Consider the following 16,143-nt stretch of genomic DNA (forward strand, 5'->3'; position numbering starts at 1 on the left):
TTGTGGAGAGTGTGGGAACATCTGTGTTAAACGTTGCCGTGTTTTGAGGAAGCTCTTGTATTGTCATAACACATTTATATATGCTTCTCTGTGCAGCTATTACCTTATTTTTGGCTTCCTGGTATGTTTTTATTGATGTATTGAATGATAGGTTGTGTTAGTGGCAAATGAAACCGCAAAGGAGAGGAGCTCAACTTAGCACTCACACTGATGGTTTGTGAAGGGAAGGACTGGCAATTTGATGATGTCCTCCTCCTCTACAACCTTTTTACTGACTCAAAAGTATTTAATCTTGAAGTATTTTTTTAAATCAGCGCCTCGATTTCACGAGTGGTCCATCCGAATGACCAGTCACAGGGGGAGGGCTCTTTTTCCCGTGTCCGGCGCTGGCAGCGGCAGCGGTCCCGGGGACGGGCGGGGGTCCCGCCGGCGGCTCTTGGGGGTCGGCGTGGGGGGGAGAGCTTCCGCCTCGCTCCTCGTTAGTATAGTGGTGAGTATCCCCGCCTGTCACGCGGGAGACCGGGGTTCGATTCCCCGACGGGGAGGCGGCTTTACCTTTTATGCCCAGGCAGTGCTCCTGCTTCATCCTCCTCCCGAGGCACCCCACCGTCCGCGGCGTGACCGTGGGGAAGGGAGAGAGGGAAGGGTCGGGAACGGCTCCTGCAAACTATCTCTTTTCGGTGCTGCTGCCGCCCCGCCGCGGCTGCGCGTCCGTGTGCGAGGTGCAGCCGGCAACCGCCGCTCGCGGACCAGAGGAGGGAGCGGGCAGAGAAAAACGGAAACTTTGGAAGTCTCAACTTTTTAGGAATGCTTGTCACCCCGGTTAGAGCCTTTGCTGCTCTGCCACGGCTCCATGAAACGCCCCGCCGAGGCAGTGTCTAGAACGACCGATGGCAGTAGTGCTGCGGATCGGCGCTCGGCAGCAGGAGTGCTTGGGGCACATCCATGGGAAAGTCAGCTGCGTGCACTCGGACAGACGTCTGAAAATTGGCCGGTTAGCTCAGTTGGTTAGAGCGTGGTGCTAATAACGCCAAGGTCGCGGGTTCGATCCCCGTACGGGCCAGTTTTACTTTTTCCCCTTCGAGGATGAGGAGAGCGCTGACTTCGCAAATTATCAATTTACTTTTTTTAGAGGGTGAGGAGTAACACGGAAGGGAAGGCGGTACCCTCCAACAGGAAGCTTGACGTGGGTGGTCATGGGAGGACAAAGAGAGTGAGCCCAGCCGGCATCTCTCCCGCACCCTGCCCGGGCACGGGGCCAGGCCGGCTGTCCCCCTCACGCCAGAAGCCCGCCCCAGGTGAGGTGGTACCACGTGGCGGCGGGAAGAGGAGTATTATTCATCCCACTCCTCGTTAGTATAGTGGTTAGTATCCCCGCCTGTCACGCGGGAGACCGGGGTTCGATTCCCCGACGGGGAGACGGAGCAGTCACGTTTTACATCGAGTGGGGGGAAAATGGAAACCGACCCCCCTTGCTTTTCCGTACCGCATTCTCAACGCAGTTCGTGCTGGGAGACACATCAATCAAATCAGTCCAAAGCTGGGAGCGGCCTGAAAGGATAAGTGGATGCTCTCACGGCAACGCCCACCCACGTTCTGATCCACCCCCGCCCTCCCTGGCAATAGAGCTGGCCCGAACAGCGCTGTTACACTGTCGTGGTCGCAGCAACGATGCTCAATGCTAATTTTTTCCTCAAACGGAGAGCCAACCTTCTGCTATCATGCGGTAACACTGGGACCTCAACCCACATTCTCCCAGATACTGATCAGCCAAGTCAAGTTGCTGCAGCACATCTTAAACCATTCCCCCCCTAAAATCAATAGGACAGCATCAAAATACATGTAATTAAGTACCACCTTTTCCACAACTTCCTGAAAGCACAGTTTAAAGTTTAAAATCGTACCAAATATTCCCTTTATTCTTTATAAAATGTTTTTAAACATCCCAACATTTTATAAGGGTAAGCAGTGCTTTTTAGGCACAGATAATGCTTTCATTTCCCTGAACAAATCAAAGTAGTTTGCCATTTTGCAGTCAACCAAATCAGCTGAGGAAGTTCTAAAGCATGCAGAGTAGCCCTGTGAAGCCTTCACCAGTCCTTCACAAGGCAACAGGAACGGGGTTGACAACATGAGTCCATCAATCTAAAAGAATGAGTTCACATATTTGCAAGTTATAACAAGTCTACAGCATAATTAAGGCACGAGGTAAGAGTATAAATAGACACACTGAAACACCACGCAACAGCAGTTTGAATGGGCTGATTTGCAAGCATTCCTGTTCTCTCAGAATGGCTCAGTGGAAGCAATCCATCTTCTTCATGATCTGTATCAGTGCACCCAGTCTTTGGGATTTCGCAGAACCTCCAGGATTTCTGCTTCTTTGGAGCTCTCTGGTGGGGTGTGCATGTACTCCCACCTGCAAGGACAGGGGAAACTCACTCAGACAGCCGAGCTGACAGCCACTTCTCCTGCACCAGGCTGTGTTTGGACTGCAGTTGCTTTTTCTAAGGATGCAAAGCTACATACACAGTTGATACTCTTGGCTGAGGTGACAGATGTGGTTACAAATCACAGTCAAAACAAATAATAATGAGAGGAGAAATACTAGCTTAATCTTTTTACCAACTTCTGAAAAAGCTGGAAGGACAAGGAAAAAGGAAAGAGCAGCACCCCTTATCCCACAAGGCATGCAGGTTTATTTGCAAAGATCTTTTAGCAGTCTCTTGTGACGCACTAGTATCACAAGGAGGGTGAACAAAACATAATTTTGACGGTGATGTGACACCTTTTTCCAGAATCTGGACTGGAAGTTCTACAAGCCCTTGTTGAATCTTGGTTTTAAAAACAAAGGCGATTAAAAGACACAACAGAGAAAGTGTCAGCAGTCACAGAGAGATGGGGACATCTTTTTTCCATTATTCTCCCAGAAATGACCCATTGATGCTGTGAAGTGAGCTAGTTACATTGATGAAAAAGTGCAAACCCAGACAATCCCAGAAATGAAATCAAAAGATAGGAGCATGCTACACCACCAGGTCAGAAACATATCTAGTGTTGTCAATGGGATGAAGGTTTACGGTGAGAAGAGCACTGCCCTCATGGTTATGGGGTAGCAGGCAGTTTTCCTCACAGAGGGAGAGGTCACTAGTGAACTTCATGAATTCATGATAGGGCCTGTACCACTCAGCATACCCAAAAGTAACCTGAAAAGTGGGAGTAAACAGTATATGACTCAATTTGCTGGTATTTCAGGAGTAAGTAAGATGGGTTAAAATCTAAAAGAGCAGTTAAAAACAATACTGAGCCAAGCAACTGAGCAATAAAATGGCAGGTGAAATTTACTGTTGATTGATGTGTAGTGATGGGCACAGAAGAAAGTTGCATACAGATTGAGTTAAGTTTTATTGCCCAGAAAAGATGTTGGCAGGATCTTCTGTCAGGACTGACAGAAGCTTTCATGGTTTCTAAGAGCTCCTAAACAACCCATGGAGCAAGGGGAAGAAATCTATCATGAGGAACTAAGCATAGAAACCATTTTTTTGGGTCATAAAATCTCTTGGTCACACACTGCTGGTAACTAGGTGAGTGGAGCAGACCAGAGAAGCATCTACATTTGCAGAATACAGAACTGTATTTGTTCAGTTCTTGTATCAGGCATGAACTCACCACTGTTAAGAGACTGGACACCAGGAGAGACCTTTGATTTAATCTTATGAAGTATTTTACTAAGAACAGTGCCTACTGCAACCCCTCATAACTACACCTTACCTTGCAGTCAGTGGCAGAGACATAAGAATGCTTTCAATTCTTGATCCTGGTGTTAAGAGGCCAAACTTTGTACCTCTGTCATAAACCAAGTTGAACTCTACATACCTACGGAAATAAAGAGATGCAACAGAACCAAATTTATTAGCAGAAGTTGGTTGTGCCTTCTTCAACTGGCAGACCTCAAACAAAACCAGCCTCTCTTTCTGTGCTGGGGTCAACTGTTCTTTAGCATCCTCTGCATAGGAATGCAGGTGTGAACTTGCCACTCCACAGAGCACAGGGAGAAGTGACCTCATCTAAGAGACTAGAGCAGACAAACTGTTCAAAGGAGAGCATTCTGCAGGCTCCTGTGCTGTACTTCTTCCAGGCCTCAGCTCTGCTGGCAAGCTTGACATTTACCACATCTACCTTGGTTATTCTCTTTTGTATGGAGGTGTAAAACAAAGAGGGGCCTTAAAGGTACTGAAAGTAACCAGAGGAAAAGTTCTACTGTGCAGTCCTCCATTCTGAAGGACAAACAAGCAGTAATTTTCTGCCCCCAACATAGGAACAGAGCTGTGACAATTCATCATGGATTATCTTAATAGCCAGTACAGAGGTGTTTGTACTTAAAAGATACAGGAAGGGAAAAGCTCTTATCTGTCTGCAGAAATGGAAAGCTTTACATAGACAACCTTCACACAGACCCAGGAAAATAGACAGGCCTCAAGAGCTGGTCCTGGGTGCAACTTAGAGAAGCTATTCCCCCTTTTAAACATAGCAGGTTTGCTAAATTCCATTCACAGACTGGATCCTGAGAGCTCAGTGTTCCCAGGAACAGTCCCACCACATTAAGGACGCTTGCCTATCTGACCAACAGCTGCAGGCCAGTGATCTGACGTTGAATGCTTACACTCTTCTTCCATGCCAGTCTCCCAGATTTCTCTGCAGAAGAGGCAGAAACTAAAGACCCTGGTTCTGAACAAAGCACGTGTAATCTCATTTCTCCCTATGCTCACACAACCACAGGACATTGAGAACAGAGTACAACTGCACTGATGAATGTACTTAAGCTTTTACAGCATTAACAGTTGGTCAGTTAACAAGCATCCTCCAAAGTCTTTTACAGAAACCTTGAACCAGGCCAGACTGAAAAATCCAACCCACCATATTCCTTTACAGGAATCCTCATTTCAATGCCAATATTAGACTCAATAAATATGTATGTACGGAGCTGAAAGTACTCCAGTACAGTTATTTCCTGACTTTCTGGGGGTTTGCTTCATTGCTGAATAGGAAGCACCATTCCCTCACCCTTAGCTCCTCATGTGACAGGGTAGCCCTTTATCCCATATCTGTGGGCAGCAGGGGAGGGCAGGATTCAGGACACCAACACACCCACACCCCTTTGCCTGTTACAGCAGGAGCTTCTCTTGCTTTTTGAAGGAGTTGGAAAGAAACTGCGGCATTTTGTTTGGGTTGCTTGTGTTGCAACATAGGAGACTGGGAAATGCCTTTTTTGCACTGTTTTTAGTAATCTAGTGTTGGATTTCAGAATTAGTTCTGTGCACACAAATGTTGAAATTCCCTGGTGAGCATTTTTTAGCCCACATAACAGGACATAAACCTGTAACCATAAAGAACTAGCTGGTATCTTTTTCTTGCCAGCACAATCCACCTCCTGTGTATGCTTTTGTTCCTTCACTACTCACCGTCCTCTCCGAAGCTGTTGCCATAGCTTTTCCTCTGGTGTGAAGGAGTCATGGCAGTGCTTTTTCACAATGGGAATGTAACAAGGCACAACAGCTTTGGCACAACTCTTTACAAACTGGAATACTTCCTCCTTGGAGGGAGAGTCCATATCGTCAAAGAATATACCTCCAATCCCTCTTCGCTCGCCACGGTGCTTGATATAGAAGTAGTCATCACACCTAAAAGAAGCATCAGATGATTACTAATATGGTCCACAGTATTCAAAGAAATGAACAGAACTCCAAACAGCTGCATGGTGCAGGACAGCAAGGGTAAAATACTGACCACAAGTCAGTTCCTGCAGGGCTGGATGCCCCACTGTTACACTGACTGCCGAGAGCCAGGACGGTGCAGCACCTCCTGGAAAGCACTTCTGTGTTGCTTACAGTAAAAGCTCCAAAAAAGTGATCGATTCCATATCCTCTACCTACTCAGAACAGGGACACCTGATATCAAAACTTTCAAAATGAAGGGTTCTTCATAGATTTCATTCCCAGCATTATATGTAGATTCCAAATTATTTGGACAGCTTTCATATTAACTCAAACTTGGAAGAGAATCTCTTTATTCTCTGTGCCATTCTAAGAAAATAATTTTCTTCATCGAAACTAAAGCAATCTAAGACCCCAAGACCAGATAAGAAAGCAACTGTCATGACACCCTCCCTTGGGAAAAGGCTTTTTAATAGTTAAAACTTGGAAGATTGAGTCATTATAGCAGTGGCTTTTCATGACTTACGTTTAAGTTTATAAATGAGTAAGGGCAGCTTATCCTACAATAGGAAGGCAATTAATCTCTTTTGTAGTTACAGGGAGTATTTAGTTGTGAAACTACTTTAACTTAACTGAGCTAACCCTATCTTGCTTATAATTTCTTGCTTGGGCATGCAAGTCTTCACATGGAGGAGAAAGCAAAAGGAAATAGGAAGCAGAAACCATCAAGAAAAACCCTGCCTTCATTTAGGACTAGTTTTCTATGCATGACCAGTTTTCCATATATCCACAATCATGCTCAAGCACAATATATGGCATGGTTATAACAAGAGAGACACAGAGATGTAACAGATAACCTAAGCTATTTTTTATTCACTGACATGATCAGTGTGGGTTTTTTTATGATAGCAGGAAGAATTAGGAAAAAAGGCTGAGTCAGAAACACAAAAGAGAATAAGCCTGACAAAAATATTAAACCTAGATCAGGTAGTCAATGTGGTAAATGTAGTAACTTTTATCTTTTAGGAAAGTAGGAAAAAGTCTTCTACCCCCTGCAGCTGGCATTGCTAGCGTACTCAGATTGCAAAGAATGTGACCATTACGGCAGATACTTTGAACTACCATGCAAAAAATCCTCAGAAAACAAGACTGTAATCTCAAGGCTCCAAGATATGTCTCTCTACTAAGTGGTTGCCACCCAAACTATAACACCCACTTTATCTCCTGTCCTCAGACAAGACTTAGTAGCTTACAAAAGGGTATCCCCACCTTCCTGGATAACACAGCTTGTGGCAGATAGGGTTATCACACACAGAGCAGCAAGTACCCACTTAATAGTGGAGGATCCCATCACTTGTATCTCTGAGCTCAAGAAGAACATTCAAAGTTTGCATCTTAGAAAATATGCTGTTGAACTCCCAGTGAATATGTCACCAGGGAAAAGAATACAGCTTCATCAAATTATGAAGCTTCTACATTAAGGACAAGGTCCTTTACTTACCTGGAAATTAAAAAAAAAAAAAAAAAGCCAGGAAGGCCAGACTGAAGGCAGAAAAACAGGAGTGGGATTTTCAGAACTGCAGCGATGGCCCAAGAGTTCACATTGAATTATGCATATTTACCATGAATTCACTGTAAACGGAATTTTAAATTGCCCAGTGCAGTCTGTGGCTTACAAAATCTTGAAGAGTCAGTTTGGTTTTTATTTGGGCTACAGACTTACAATCCTAGTTGTCAGCCCTCTGATTTGAAAAATTCAGGTTTTTGTAAATAAGATATTTCTTTAGGCTACATTTTGTCCCAGCACACTTCTGATTTTCATTAAGGTTTTCTGATACTTTTCAAAAGGCAGCAGAACCTACGGTTCCTAGTGTACTGTCAACATCCAGTGCTCCTTTCTGCTCCTCCCCAGCACATCTCCTCCCACATACCATTTCTTGTACTTGGGATACAGCTTCAGGTCGTGCTTATCACAGGCTTCTTTCAGAGTCTTATGAAAATGAACAGCATCCTCTTCATTCAGGTAAGTTGGAGTGAGGTCAGTCCCACCACCAAACCACCACTGTTTAGTTCCTGCAGGAGAGGCAAGCGGCAACATTTTTCTTTTAAACTTCAGAACAGCAACATGTTGCTAGTGGTTCACCAAGAACTAACAACTACTTCTACAATACAAAACAAAATCATTTTTCAGTGGCATCCCTAAACTCCAATAGTGAAAGACTTGAGTACAAGGTAGTGCAATGATCAGTGACTTCAGGAAAAGATGAAACAAACTTCAAAGTAGCAAAAATCATTTTGGACCGCTGACCCTGACTATAGGATAGCAGTTTCACAAGATGGGCTGCTGACTCTTGGCGCAGCTGGGAGCAAACCTGCATGGGTTCTTGACCTCTTACCCCAGCCATGCATTCACACTTCCTTTGTTTGGAGTCATGCGTTTCATACATTCCTCACTGGATTATAATTCTTACCATCTGCTTCTTCAATTTCAAAGTATCTGTAGTTGAAGTGCATGGTTGGAACATGGGGGTTCTTTGGATGGATAACAGAGCTCACACCCATGGCGCAAAAAGGCAGTTTCCCTAGATAAAAAGATGCACAAAGAAAACCCCTCAGTTTTTCAATAAACTTCACTTGTTATTGTTTAAGGAATATAACCATTTTCCCTTAGGCTCCAAGGCACAACAGGAAAATGTCTCATGTTGGGTCACCATAATTATTAATCAGTGGTCAATTTATTTCTCATCCATACACTTCCATGCATCTAACTAAACTCTTTTTTTTGGTATTTGTTCTAAAATGCAACAACACTTAGGAGAACCCACTGGATGAAGACCACAAAAACATAAGGCACTGCAAAGGCTTTCTACCAGCCCCAGTCCGCACTATTACCCTTTGCTACACAAACATGCGTTGAGTCCTCTTTAGCCTTCAGGTGGTGTTTTCTCCCTCCACCTCTTTGGTATATAATTCCTGCACTCTGTCACTGTTGGGGTACAGTGTCATTATTGAGAAACCACCTGTGCCTACAATACATTCCTTATAGCAGCAAGACAGAGCGAGAAGCACTCCAGTACCTGGCTTTTCAGGGATATGAAAGTCCACCTGTTAGCCTTACTGATTAGAAATCACGATAACACAAATGAAAACCTTTGAGCTTTGGTCAGCCCAGCCTTCCTCACGTTCCACTCAAAAGCCAGGCTGCTTTCAGAGCACCTGCACGGGAATACTCAAGTGAACACGTCCCTGTTCCCTACCCCATCTCCCCTCCGGACACCTCACCGTCCTTGGCCTTCAGAGTCTTCCCCCTGCTCCGCATCTGCCGCGCTGCCTCCTCGGACAGGAGCCCGGACACGACGGACACATTCACACCCGCCTTCTCGAACACCTCGCCGTCCTGCAGCACGCAGCTGATGCCACCTCCGCCTGCCAATGCCAGGCTCCGGGTCAGGGTCACCGAGGGGTGACCGATCCCGGGGTGCCAGTGTCCACGGTCTCCCCCGGCTCCCCCGTACCTTCCTTCCTTTCCCAGCTGTCAACGGAGAAGGAGGCGCCGGGGTCCAGCGCGGCCAGGGCGCGACACACCTCCGCCTGCGTCTCCATGATGAGCAGCTCCATGCGGCTCCGCAGCTCCCGCCGCCGCCGCCGCAGCTCCCGCAGCCCGCTTACCGGCGGCGCCATGAACCGCTGCCGCAGCTCCTTCTCCTCCTCGTCCTCCCGGGCCGCCGCCAGCGCGGCTTGCCGCCGCCACAGCCCCAGCGCCAGCCCCAGCCCGCCCAGCGCCCCCGCGGCCGCCAGCGCGGCCCGCCGCGCCCCCCTGCCCGCCGGCCCCGGCGGTGCGGAGCCCAGCGCCCGGGCCAAGGCGAGCGCGGGCGGGCCGCGGGCAGCCCCGCGGAACAGGCGCGCTCCCGCCGCCATGACCGGCACCGGCGCCGCAGTGACAGCGGGCGGGACGGGGCGGGGAGGAGAGGGGCGGGGAGGGGCGGGGGCCGCGCCGGGTATCAACGTGTGTCCGCACACGGAATCAATTCGGTGGGGAAGCACCTACGAATTACTCATTCTGGCCTGTCATCTGTCGCCACTTCGTCAGCTAGACCACGGCACTGACTGCCACGTCCAGTCTTTCTTTAAACACATTCAAGGACAGTGACTCCACGACCACCCTGAATGGTCTAATCCAATGTTTAATCACCCTTTCTGTGGAGAAATTCTTCCTAGCGTCAACCTAAACCTCCCCGGCACAGCTTAAGGCTATGTCCTCTCGTCCTGTCACTGGTTGCCTGGAAGAGAATGATCCCCACCTGGCTACAATCTCCTGCTATGTAGTTGTAGAGAGTGATAAGGTCACCCCAGAGCCTCCTTTTGTCCAGGCTGAACAACCCCAGCTCCCTCAGCTGCTCCTCATAAGACTTTTGCTCCAGACCCTTCACCAGCTCCAATGCTCTTCTTTGGACCTGCTCCAGCACCTCAATGGCCTTCCTGAGATAAGGAGCCCAGAACTGGACACAGTATTTGAGGTGTGTCCTCACCAGTGCTGAGTACAGAGGAAGAATCTCTTCCCTAGTCCTGTGTGCTGTGCTATTTCTGAAGCAGGCCAGGATGCCATTGGCACACAGCTGGCTCACATGTGTCCATGCAAGAAAGCCCATCCACACCAGGTGCTGTGAAAGAGTGCAAACATCCCATAACCTCCCATCTGGGTGCCCCATGAACTGGGCTGCCTGCTCCATGTGGGTGCTGCGACAGGGAGAGGCATTAATGGATGCAGCACTGAGGTGCCACAGGTCACCTGGTGCAGCTTTGGGAAGGGGGCTCTGCTGTCCTTGTGCCTGCAAAACATCTCTGCATACTGCATACAAATAACTTGGTATTGATGCAACTACATGGGGTTGCAGAGTCATTGTGTGAATAATGGCTTGTACAGGGCCAGGCCTGGCTGCAATAGAGGTAAAGTTGTATTTTACTGAGCTGTCCTGTGAACCATGTGAAAATGCTCTCCTGTATATGGCATTTCTGGTTTTATACTCACAGTAATGAGTTTTTAGAACCTGACCAGTTTGTGAGACCAGCAGTTTAGTGCAATGGGAATATTTCCCATGGATCTTGTAGGGCACATGTTTATTAACCTTTGTTCTTTCTAAAGCTGAAGCAAATATCTTTTCCTATATAATGGAGGAACTAGAGATGTATGTGCAGTCACAGGGCTTTGATCTCATTGCAGTTACAGAGATGTGGTGGGATAGCTTGCATGACTGGAATGTTGTCATGAAGGGCTACATCCTGTTTAGGAGAGACAGACCAGGAAGGCACAGTGGTGGACTTGTCCTCTCTGTGAGACAGCACTTCGAATGTATCAAGCTCTATCTTCGGGTGGATGACAAGCAAGTCGAGAGCTCATGGGTTAGGATAAAAGGGCAGACTAGTAAGGGTGACACTGTTGTGGGTGATTGCTGCAGGTCACCCGAGCAGGACAGTGTGGATGAGGCCTTCTACAGGCAGCTTGAAGCAGCCTCACAGTCACAGGCTCTGGTTCTGGTGGGGGACTTTAACTACCCTGACACCCACTGGAGAAGCAGCAGGTGACAAAAGTGATTAAGGAACCAGAGTATCTCTCCTGTGAGGAAAGACTGAGGGAGCTGGGCCTGTTCAGCCTTGAGAAGAGATGACTGAGAGGGGACCTCATCAGTGTCTGTAAGTAGCTGAAAGGAAGGTGTCAGGAGGATGGAGCCAGGGTCTGCTCAGTGGTGCCAAGAAATGGAAAAAGAAGGCATTGAGTAGAAACTGATGCACAAAAACTTCTTTACTGTGCAGGTGATTGTGCACTGGAACAGGTTGCCCAGAGAGGTTGTGGAGTCTCCCTCACTGGAGATACTCAAGAACTGTCTGGATGCAATCTGGTGCCATGTGCTCTGGGATGACCCTGCTTGAGCAGGGAGGTTGGACCAGGTGATCCACTGTGACCCCTTCCAACCTACCTATCCTGTGATTCTATGAAAATAATAATTCAGAATAGTAAGGAGAAAGTCTGTGTAGAGCCAGATGTTGAAAGGTACATAGCACAACAATGGCTCAGCCCTGCCAGGTGCACTTTGGAATGGGACTCTTCCTTGGAAACAGTGACGTGGTATTTCAGGACTGATTAGTAGTACCCAACAGATCAGTTTCAAGGGTGGCTCTGTGGAAAGTGTGGAGATTATTAATGCCTATTATGGATCTGGGCTTTGTTATCTGCCTCTTTTCACTGCAGGGTATTTGGGGCAGGGAGTGTCTGTCTGTATAAAGCGATAACGTTTGCTCTAAGGCATAGTCCATGTGCTCATTTCTGATCTGATTCTGCTCTTCAGCAGCAGAGGATGCTGTGAAGCTGCGGAAGCTCTACAAGGGGGAACGGAAGATCTCGGAGTTCAGCTGTCTTCTGAGCTCGCCTCTCTTCTGCCACCAGCTGGGGAACAGGATCACTGATGAGCCAAGAAACCCGACTCACTGGAGGTAGGAGTGAAGGAGGGAGTTTTGTGAGAGACCTGTGGCTGAGGGAGAAGGGCACTACCATCTTAGGGGGTTTTGGCTGCTCTAAGCAACTCTTGCCCCAGTTCTTTATCCAGGGCTGGCAGTGATTGCTCAGTTTCTTCTTGAATTGTATTTACTGGATTTATCTAAACGTTTTCATGATAAACAGTATGCATTCATAATAAACAGTATGCATTCATGATGAACAGCATAGACACTTCCACGCTATTTACTGTAATAAAGCTCCGCTCTTTCAGTATGTTTTTTTTAGACACTGTTAAATAAATGTTGGGGCCAAGACATATAAAACACATTTTTATTTTAATGTGTTGGTGGGTTTTTTTCTGTACTAGGTTGAATACAATCTTTGATTGGTAACATCTGGTAATTCAGCTGGATGGGACATCTGGAGGTCTCTAGTCCAACCCCAGGGGTTCACCGTTCCCAGGCTGGATGAGGTTGTGCAAGGCCTTCCTTCACCAGCTGCAGTCAGAAAACCTCTTTCCTCGTTTTGCTTGGGCTCCTGCCTCAGCACCCCACCACCCCTGCCAGGAAGAATCTGGTGAGGATTTCCTTTGCTGCAACCACATTGTCAGGTCAGTGTCTTGCTGCTGAAGCTGAGAAGCATGACTGCTTTACAGACTGGGATTTTACAGGCTGAATGCAGAAGCCTGGTCAGGCTTCAGTCACTCTCGGTGGTGAGGAGGAGTAACAGAGTGTAAAACACACTGTTTCTGTGCTGAATCCTCTCACCTTAGCTCCTTGTGAGGAACTCCTCTCTGGCAGCATTTTAAGGTTGAAACATCAGCCAAGTACTGATGTGTGTGAGATGCTCAGCAGTGATATGAGGCAAGAAAATGACAGCTCACATTTTGATCTGCATTTGCAGTGCATAGTAGGGCTGTGTAGGGCAGGCCTTTCTGTGGAAATACTAATGGAAGAGGAAAAGGCACTCAGCGTTTAGCTTAGGGCCAAAAGGAAAACCTGGAATTGGTCTTGCATTTACTTGAACAAGAATTGAATCAGAGAAAATGTACCTTGTGCTTTTTTAGAGGGCTAGGTTAAATTCCAAAGTCTTTAAATTCCCACGTCAGTTTTTAAAGTCTGACTGAAAATGTGCATGGTGAAATGACTTTGAATATTTTGTCTCTTAGTGTGTCATCCATTTTCATACCTGTATGTGTTGTGTAGTGAGGGTCTTGTGGTAGGTTTTGTTTTCAGTGACAGTGAAGCCAATTAGATTGGCTTTGTAGCCAAAACCTGTACTGATGCAAATGAGTCTGATTCTAGAGGAGGTTGTAGGGCTACAGTGATTTCAAGTAGATTTGAAGAACTAGACTTCTATCTACAGTTTTATGTAAGGTGATCTCCTATGAAGAAAAGAATACTTTAAATTCTATGTCTTTTTTGTTGTTTTTCCTGTATTTTGAAGAGAGCTCTGAAGTTTCTCTGCTGCTGCTTATTTTTCGGCGCTGTCTACCTTGGTTTCTTTTTTGTTCTTTTTTAATGAGAATTTATGCAGAAAAATAATAAAAGAATGAGAGACACTGCATATTCTAAGGTAGCAAAGCATGATCAGGTCTGATTCAGACTGAGACAGACACATGCTTTCATTGCGGCTGTTTGATACTTTTATTTTGAATACTAAATTACTGCAGTTGCTTATCAGAAAATGGGAAGAAAAACATGCATTGAGAACAGAAAAAATTCTCCATCAAGTTGGCATTTATGTTACTTCTGCAGTTAAAAGAGCCATTTTCATCCAGTTTATCACACAAAGCATTGATTGTGACTTCAAAAAGATTTTGAGGGCTTGCAAAGTTAGACAAGTACTCTTGTTTAACAGAGGTCGTCTCAAAGGTTTTGCATGACAGTACAAGTTGAATTAAGTTATTATCTCAGTATGATAATATTGAGAGAGAAGTAAAAGCTTTGGTGACTGAGCTGAAACAGTATGCGATGTGAAGGTTATAAAAGGAAAATGAAAACCTTTCCTTCTGCATCTGTCATCTCTGTGATTTGTCTGGATGGCAGATTCATAGGAACCCTTTTTTTCTTTGCTTTTTTTTAATGCAGGATTGATTCTTCTGGGTATCAAGGGAAGGAAGGACAGCTACAAAACATGAAGCTGCTGCAATTCCTTCAGGCTACTTCCTGGAAGGTGAGTTATGCAGTGCCTTAGAAAAATCTTCCTTCCACTATTGATTGACCACCTTGGTGTAGTTAATAAAAGAGAAGTGAAAAAGTGAAATGTAGAGGTTTGTCCTAACAACCAGGCCCCAAAATGTGCTTGCATGCAGTCTCCTCTGGAAATGTACTACAGGTGCTACATCTTCCCTGTGATGAGAGATTTGTCCATTGTTTTCCCACTTCCTCTGTGCCCTTGTGTATTGGTTTGAAAACAAACCAGTGGGAGATCCCAAGTCAAGACTGAAATTAAAAATAAGTTAAATAATACAAGGAAAAAGCACTGACAAAGTCAGATACAACCTAACACCCTGTTAGGGTGGTAGTAGCAGTCCAACTGAAGTAGTCCAGTTGAAGCAGTGATCCTGTGAAGGTCTGGTCTCCAGCTGAAGTTCCAGTGGTAGCTCTCATCCTCTGGGAACCCAGTAGACAGGGCTAGCTCAGGCAGTTCCAAGGCCAGGTTATATCCAGGTGGGAACACCTGGCTCCTCCCTCCTGGGCAGAGCATCCCACAATGGGATAAGTCCATGAGTCACACGGTGGGTCCCTGATGGCCCATTGCCTGTCATCGGAGGGGGTCATTAGCAGGTGATAACAGCTAACGGCCCACAGCTGGTGGTAATAGAATACTTAAATACATCTATATTGCAACCTAGGACACCTTGCTTGAGCTCTGCCTTCAGATTTGCTGTTACGCAGCACTATCTTCAAAAAACATCAGGAATTTCCCCAACTGTAGCTATTGCATATGTGACTTCTTCCAGGCTAAAAAGCAGAAGTGTGACCTCTCTCCCAGGTTTCCAAGGAAAGGGAAAGAATAAGCAGAAGCGATCTGTTGGAGAAAATTCTTTTCTTGTACTGAGATCCAGGTCAAACACATTACTCCCCTGCCCTAGTGTCATCATTTTTTTTTTCTTGCAGCTTCTGTAGCTGTTTATACACACTAAATATAATGTTTACTGTTATGAAAGTCCATCCAGAAGCCAAAATACATACCCTTCTGTCCTCCCTGGAATAATAGGTACATTTTTTATGGTTAAGCTAAAAGGGTAGTTGAGTTAGCTCACAAGTCTTAAGAGACTTGTGTCTGCAGTCTGAGTAACAGACATACATTGTGGTAGTAGAACTGAAACTTCTTTACTGTCTGGGCAGCTTTATGGAGCTCCAGAGATTTCTAGTCTTTGAAAAGCTACAACTACAGAACTGAACTTCAGATTTGTAGATTTAAAATCATGTGCTTATTCTCCCCTAAGTTCAGTAATGCCCATCAAGAAGCCTTGATTCCAAGGGTGTCAGAAAGAGCTACACATGTTATCATGGTGTAAAATAAGACCTTTCTCACTCTTGCAAGAGAGAGCTTAAAAGTTTTCTCTGTAACTGCAGCAACTTGAGTTAAAAGAGCTGCAGTACTGTCTTTGGTATTTTGTGTGGCCATAACATTTCCTGGTGTAAGCCACGGTGGCACAATTAAAGCTATGTCATTAAGTTCTAGTTCATCTTTAATCAACTGGACTAAATCATATTCACACTAATACTTTACAAATTGTTCACATTTCTTTTGTAGACCTTGCTGCATTTTTCAAGATTTTTGAATCAAAAAACCTCTCAAACTGCACTTGCCCATCAGATTTTTGTAAGACACATATAACTGAATATCATATAGTATTCCGTAGTTTTTTTTAAAAAAATAATTACAGTTATTGAAATAGAAATCTTAGGAAGGAAGTAGCTGTAT

The 16,143-nt window shown here is 45.8% G+C and overlaps 2 protein-coding genes and 3 non-coding genes across 5 annotated transcripts in view; 4 read left to right on the forward strand and 1 right to left on the reverse strand.

Annotated features, from left to right (window-relative positions):
• Positions 1 to 15,815, forward strand: part of LOC146445325 (uncharacterized) — a 19,031-nt gene extending 3,216 nt beyond the window's left edge. The window contains exons 2-5 of the mRNA XM_085071802.1: positions 12,059 to 12,203; positions 12,575 to 12,817; positions 14,298 to 14,382; positions 15,173 to 15,815. Of these exons, the coding sequence (XP_084927928.1) occupies positions 12,059 to 12,203; positions 12,575 to 12,599 (170 nt within the window). The 3' untranslated portion in view covers positions 12,600 to 12,817; positions 14,298 to 14,382; positions 15,173 to 15,815. The remainder of the gene's footprint in view (positions 1 to 12,058; positions 12,204 to 12,574; positions 12,818 to 14,297; positions 14,383 to 15,172) is intronic.
• TRNAD-GUC (transfer RNA aspartic acid (anticodon GUC)) lies at positions 474 to 545 on the forward strand. Its single transcript has one exon. It is a non-coding gene; the product is annotated as a tRNA-Asp (tRNA).
• On the forward strand, positions 990 to 1,063 carry TRNAI-AAU (transfer RNA isoleucine (anticodon AAU)). Its single transcript has one exon. It is a non-coding gene; the product is annotated as a tRNA-Ile (tRNA).
• On the forward strand, positions 1,348 to 1,419 carry TRNAD-GUC (transfer RNA aspartic acid (anticodon GUC)). The gene has a single exon. It is a non-coding gene; the product is annotated as a tRNA-Asp (tRNA).
• CPOX (coproporphyrinogen oxidase) lies at positions 1,885 to 9,654 on the reverse strand. The gene is made up of 7 exons (XM_085071655.1): positions 9,230 to 9,654; positions 8,997 to 9,140; positions 8,186 to 8,296; positions 7,646 to 7,787; positions 5,463 to 5,681; positions 3,772 to 3,876; positions 1,885 to 2,419 (listed from the first exon to the last, which is right to left on the reverse strand). The coding sequence occupies exons 1-7, from the start codon at positions 9,630 to 9,632 to the stop codon at positions 2,332 to 2,334; spliced, it is 1,212 nt and encodes a 403-aa protein (XP_084927781.1). The 5' UTR covers positions 9,633 to 9,654; the 3' UTR covers positions 1,885 to 2,331.
• Positions 15,816 to 16,143: the final 328 nt, after the last annotated feature.

Source organism: Lichenostomus cassidix, chromosome 1, assembly GCF_008360975.1.
Source record: "Lichenostomus cassidix isolate B80296 chromosome 1, HeHo_3.0, whole genome shotgun sequence".
Lineage (NCBI taxonomy): Eukaryota > Metazoa > Chordata > Aves > Passeriformes > Meliphagidae > Lichenostomus > Lichenostomus cassidix.

Excerpts from the sequence above, each read along its gene's own strand:
- CPOX (XM_085071655.1), bottom strand. The coding sequence starts at position 9,632 with ATGGCGGCGGGAGCGCGCCTGTTCCGCGGGGCTGCCCGCGGCCCGCCC. Across the intron at positions 9,141-9,229 it reads CAGCTGGGAAAGGAAGGAAG|GCGGAGGTGGCATCAGCTGC; the intron begins GTACGGGGGAGC and ends TGGCATTGGCAG. Across the intron at positions 7,788-8,185 it reads TGAAATTGAAGAAGCAGATG|GAACTAAACAGTGGTGGTTT; the intron begins GTAAGAATTATA and ends CCTCTCCTGCAG.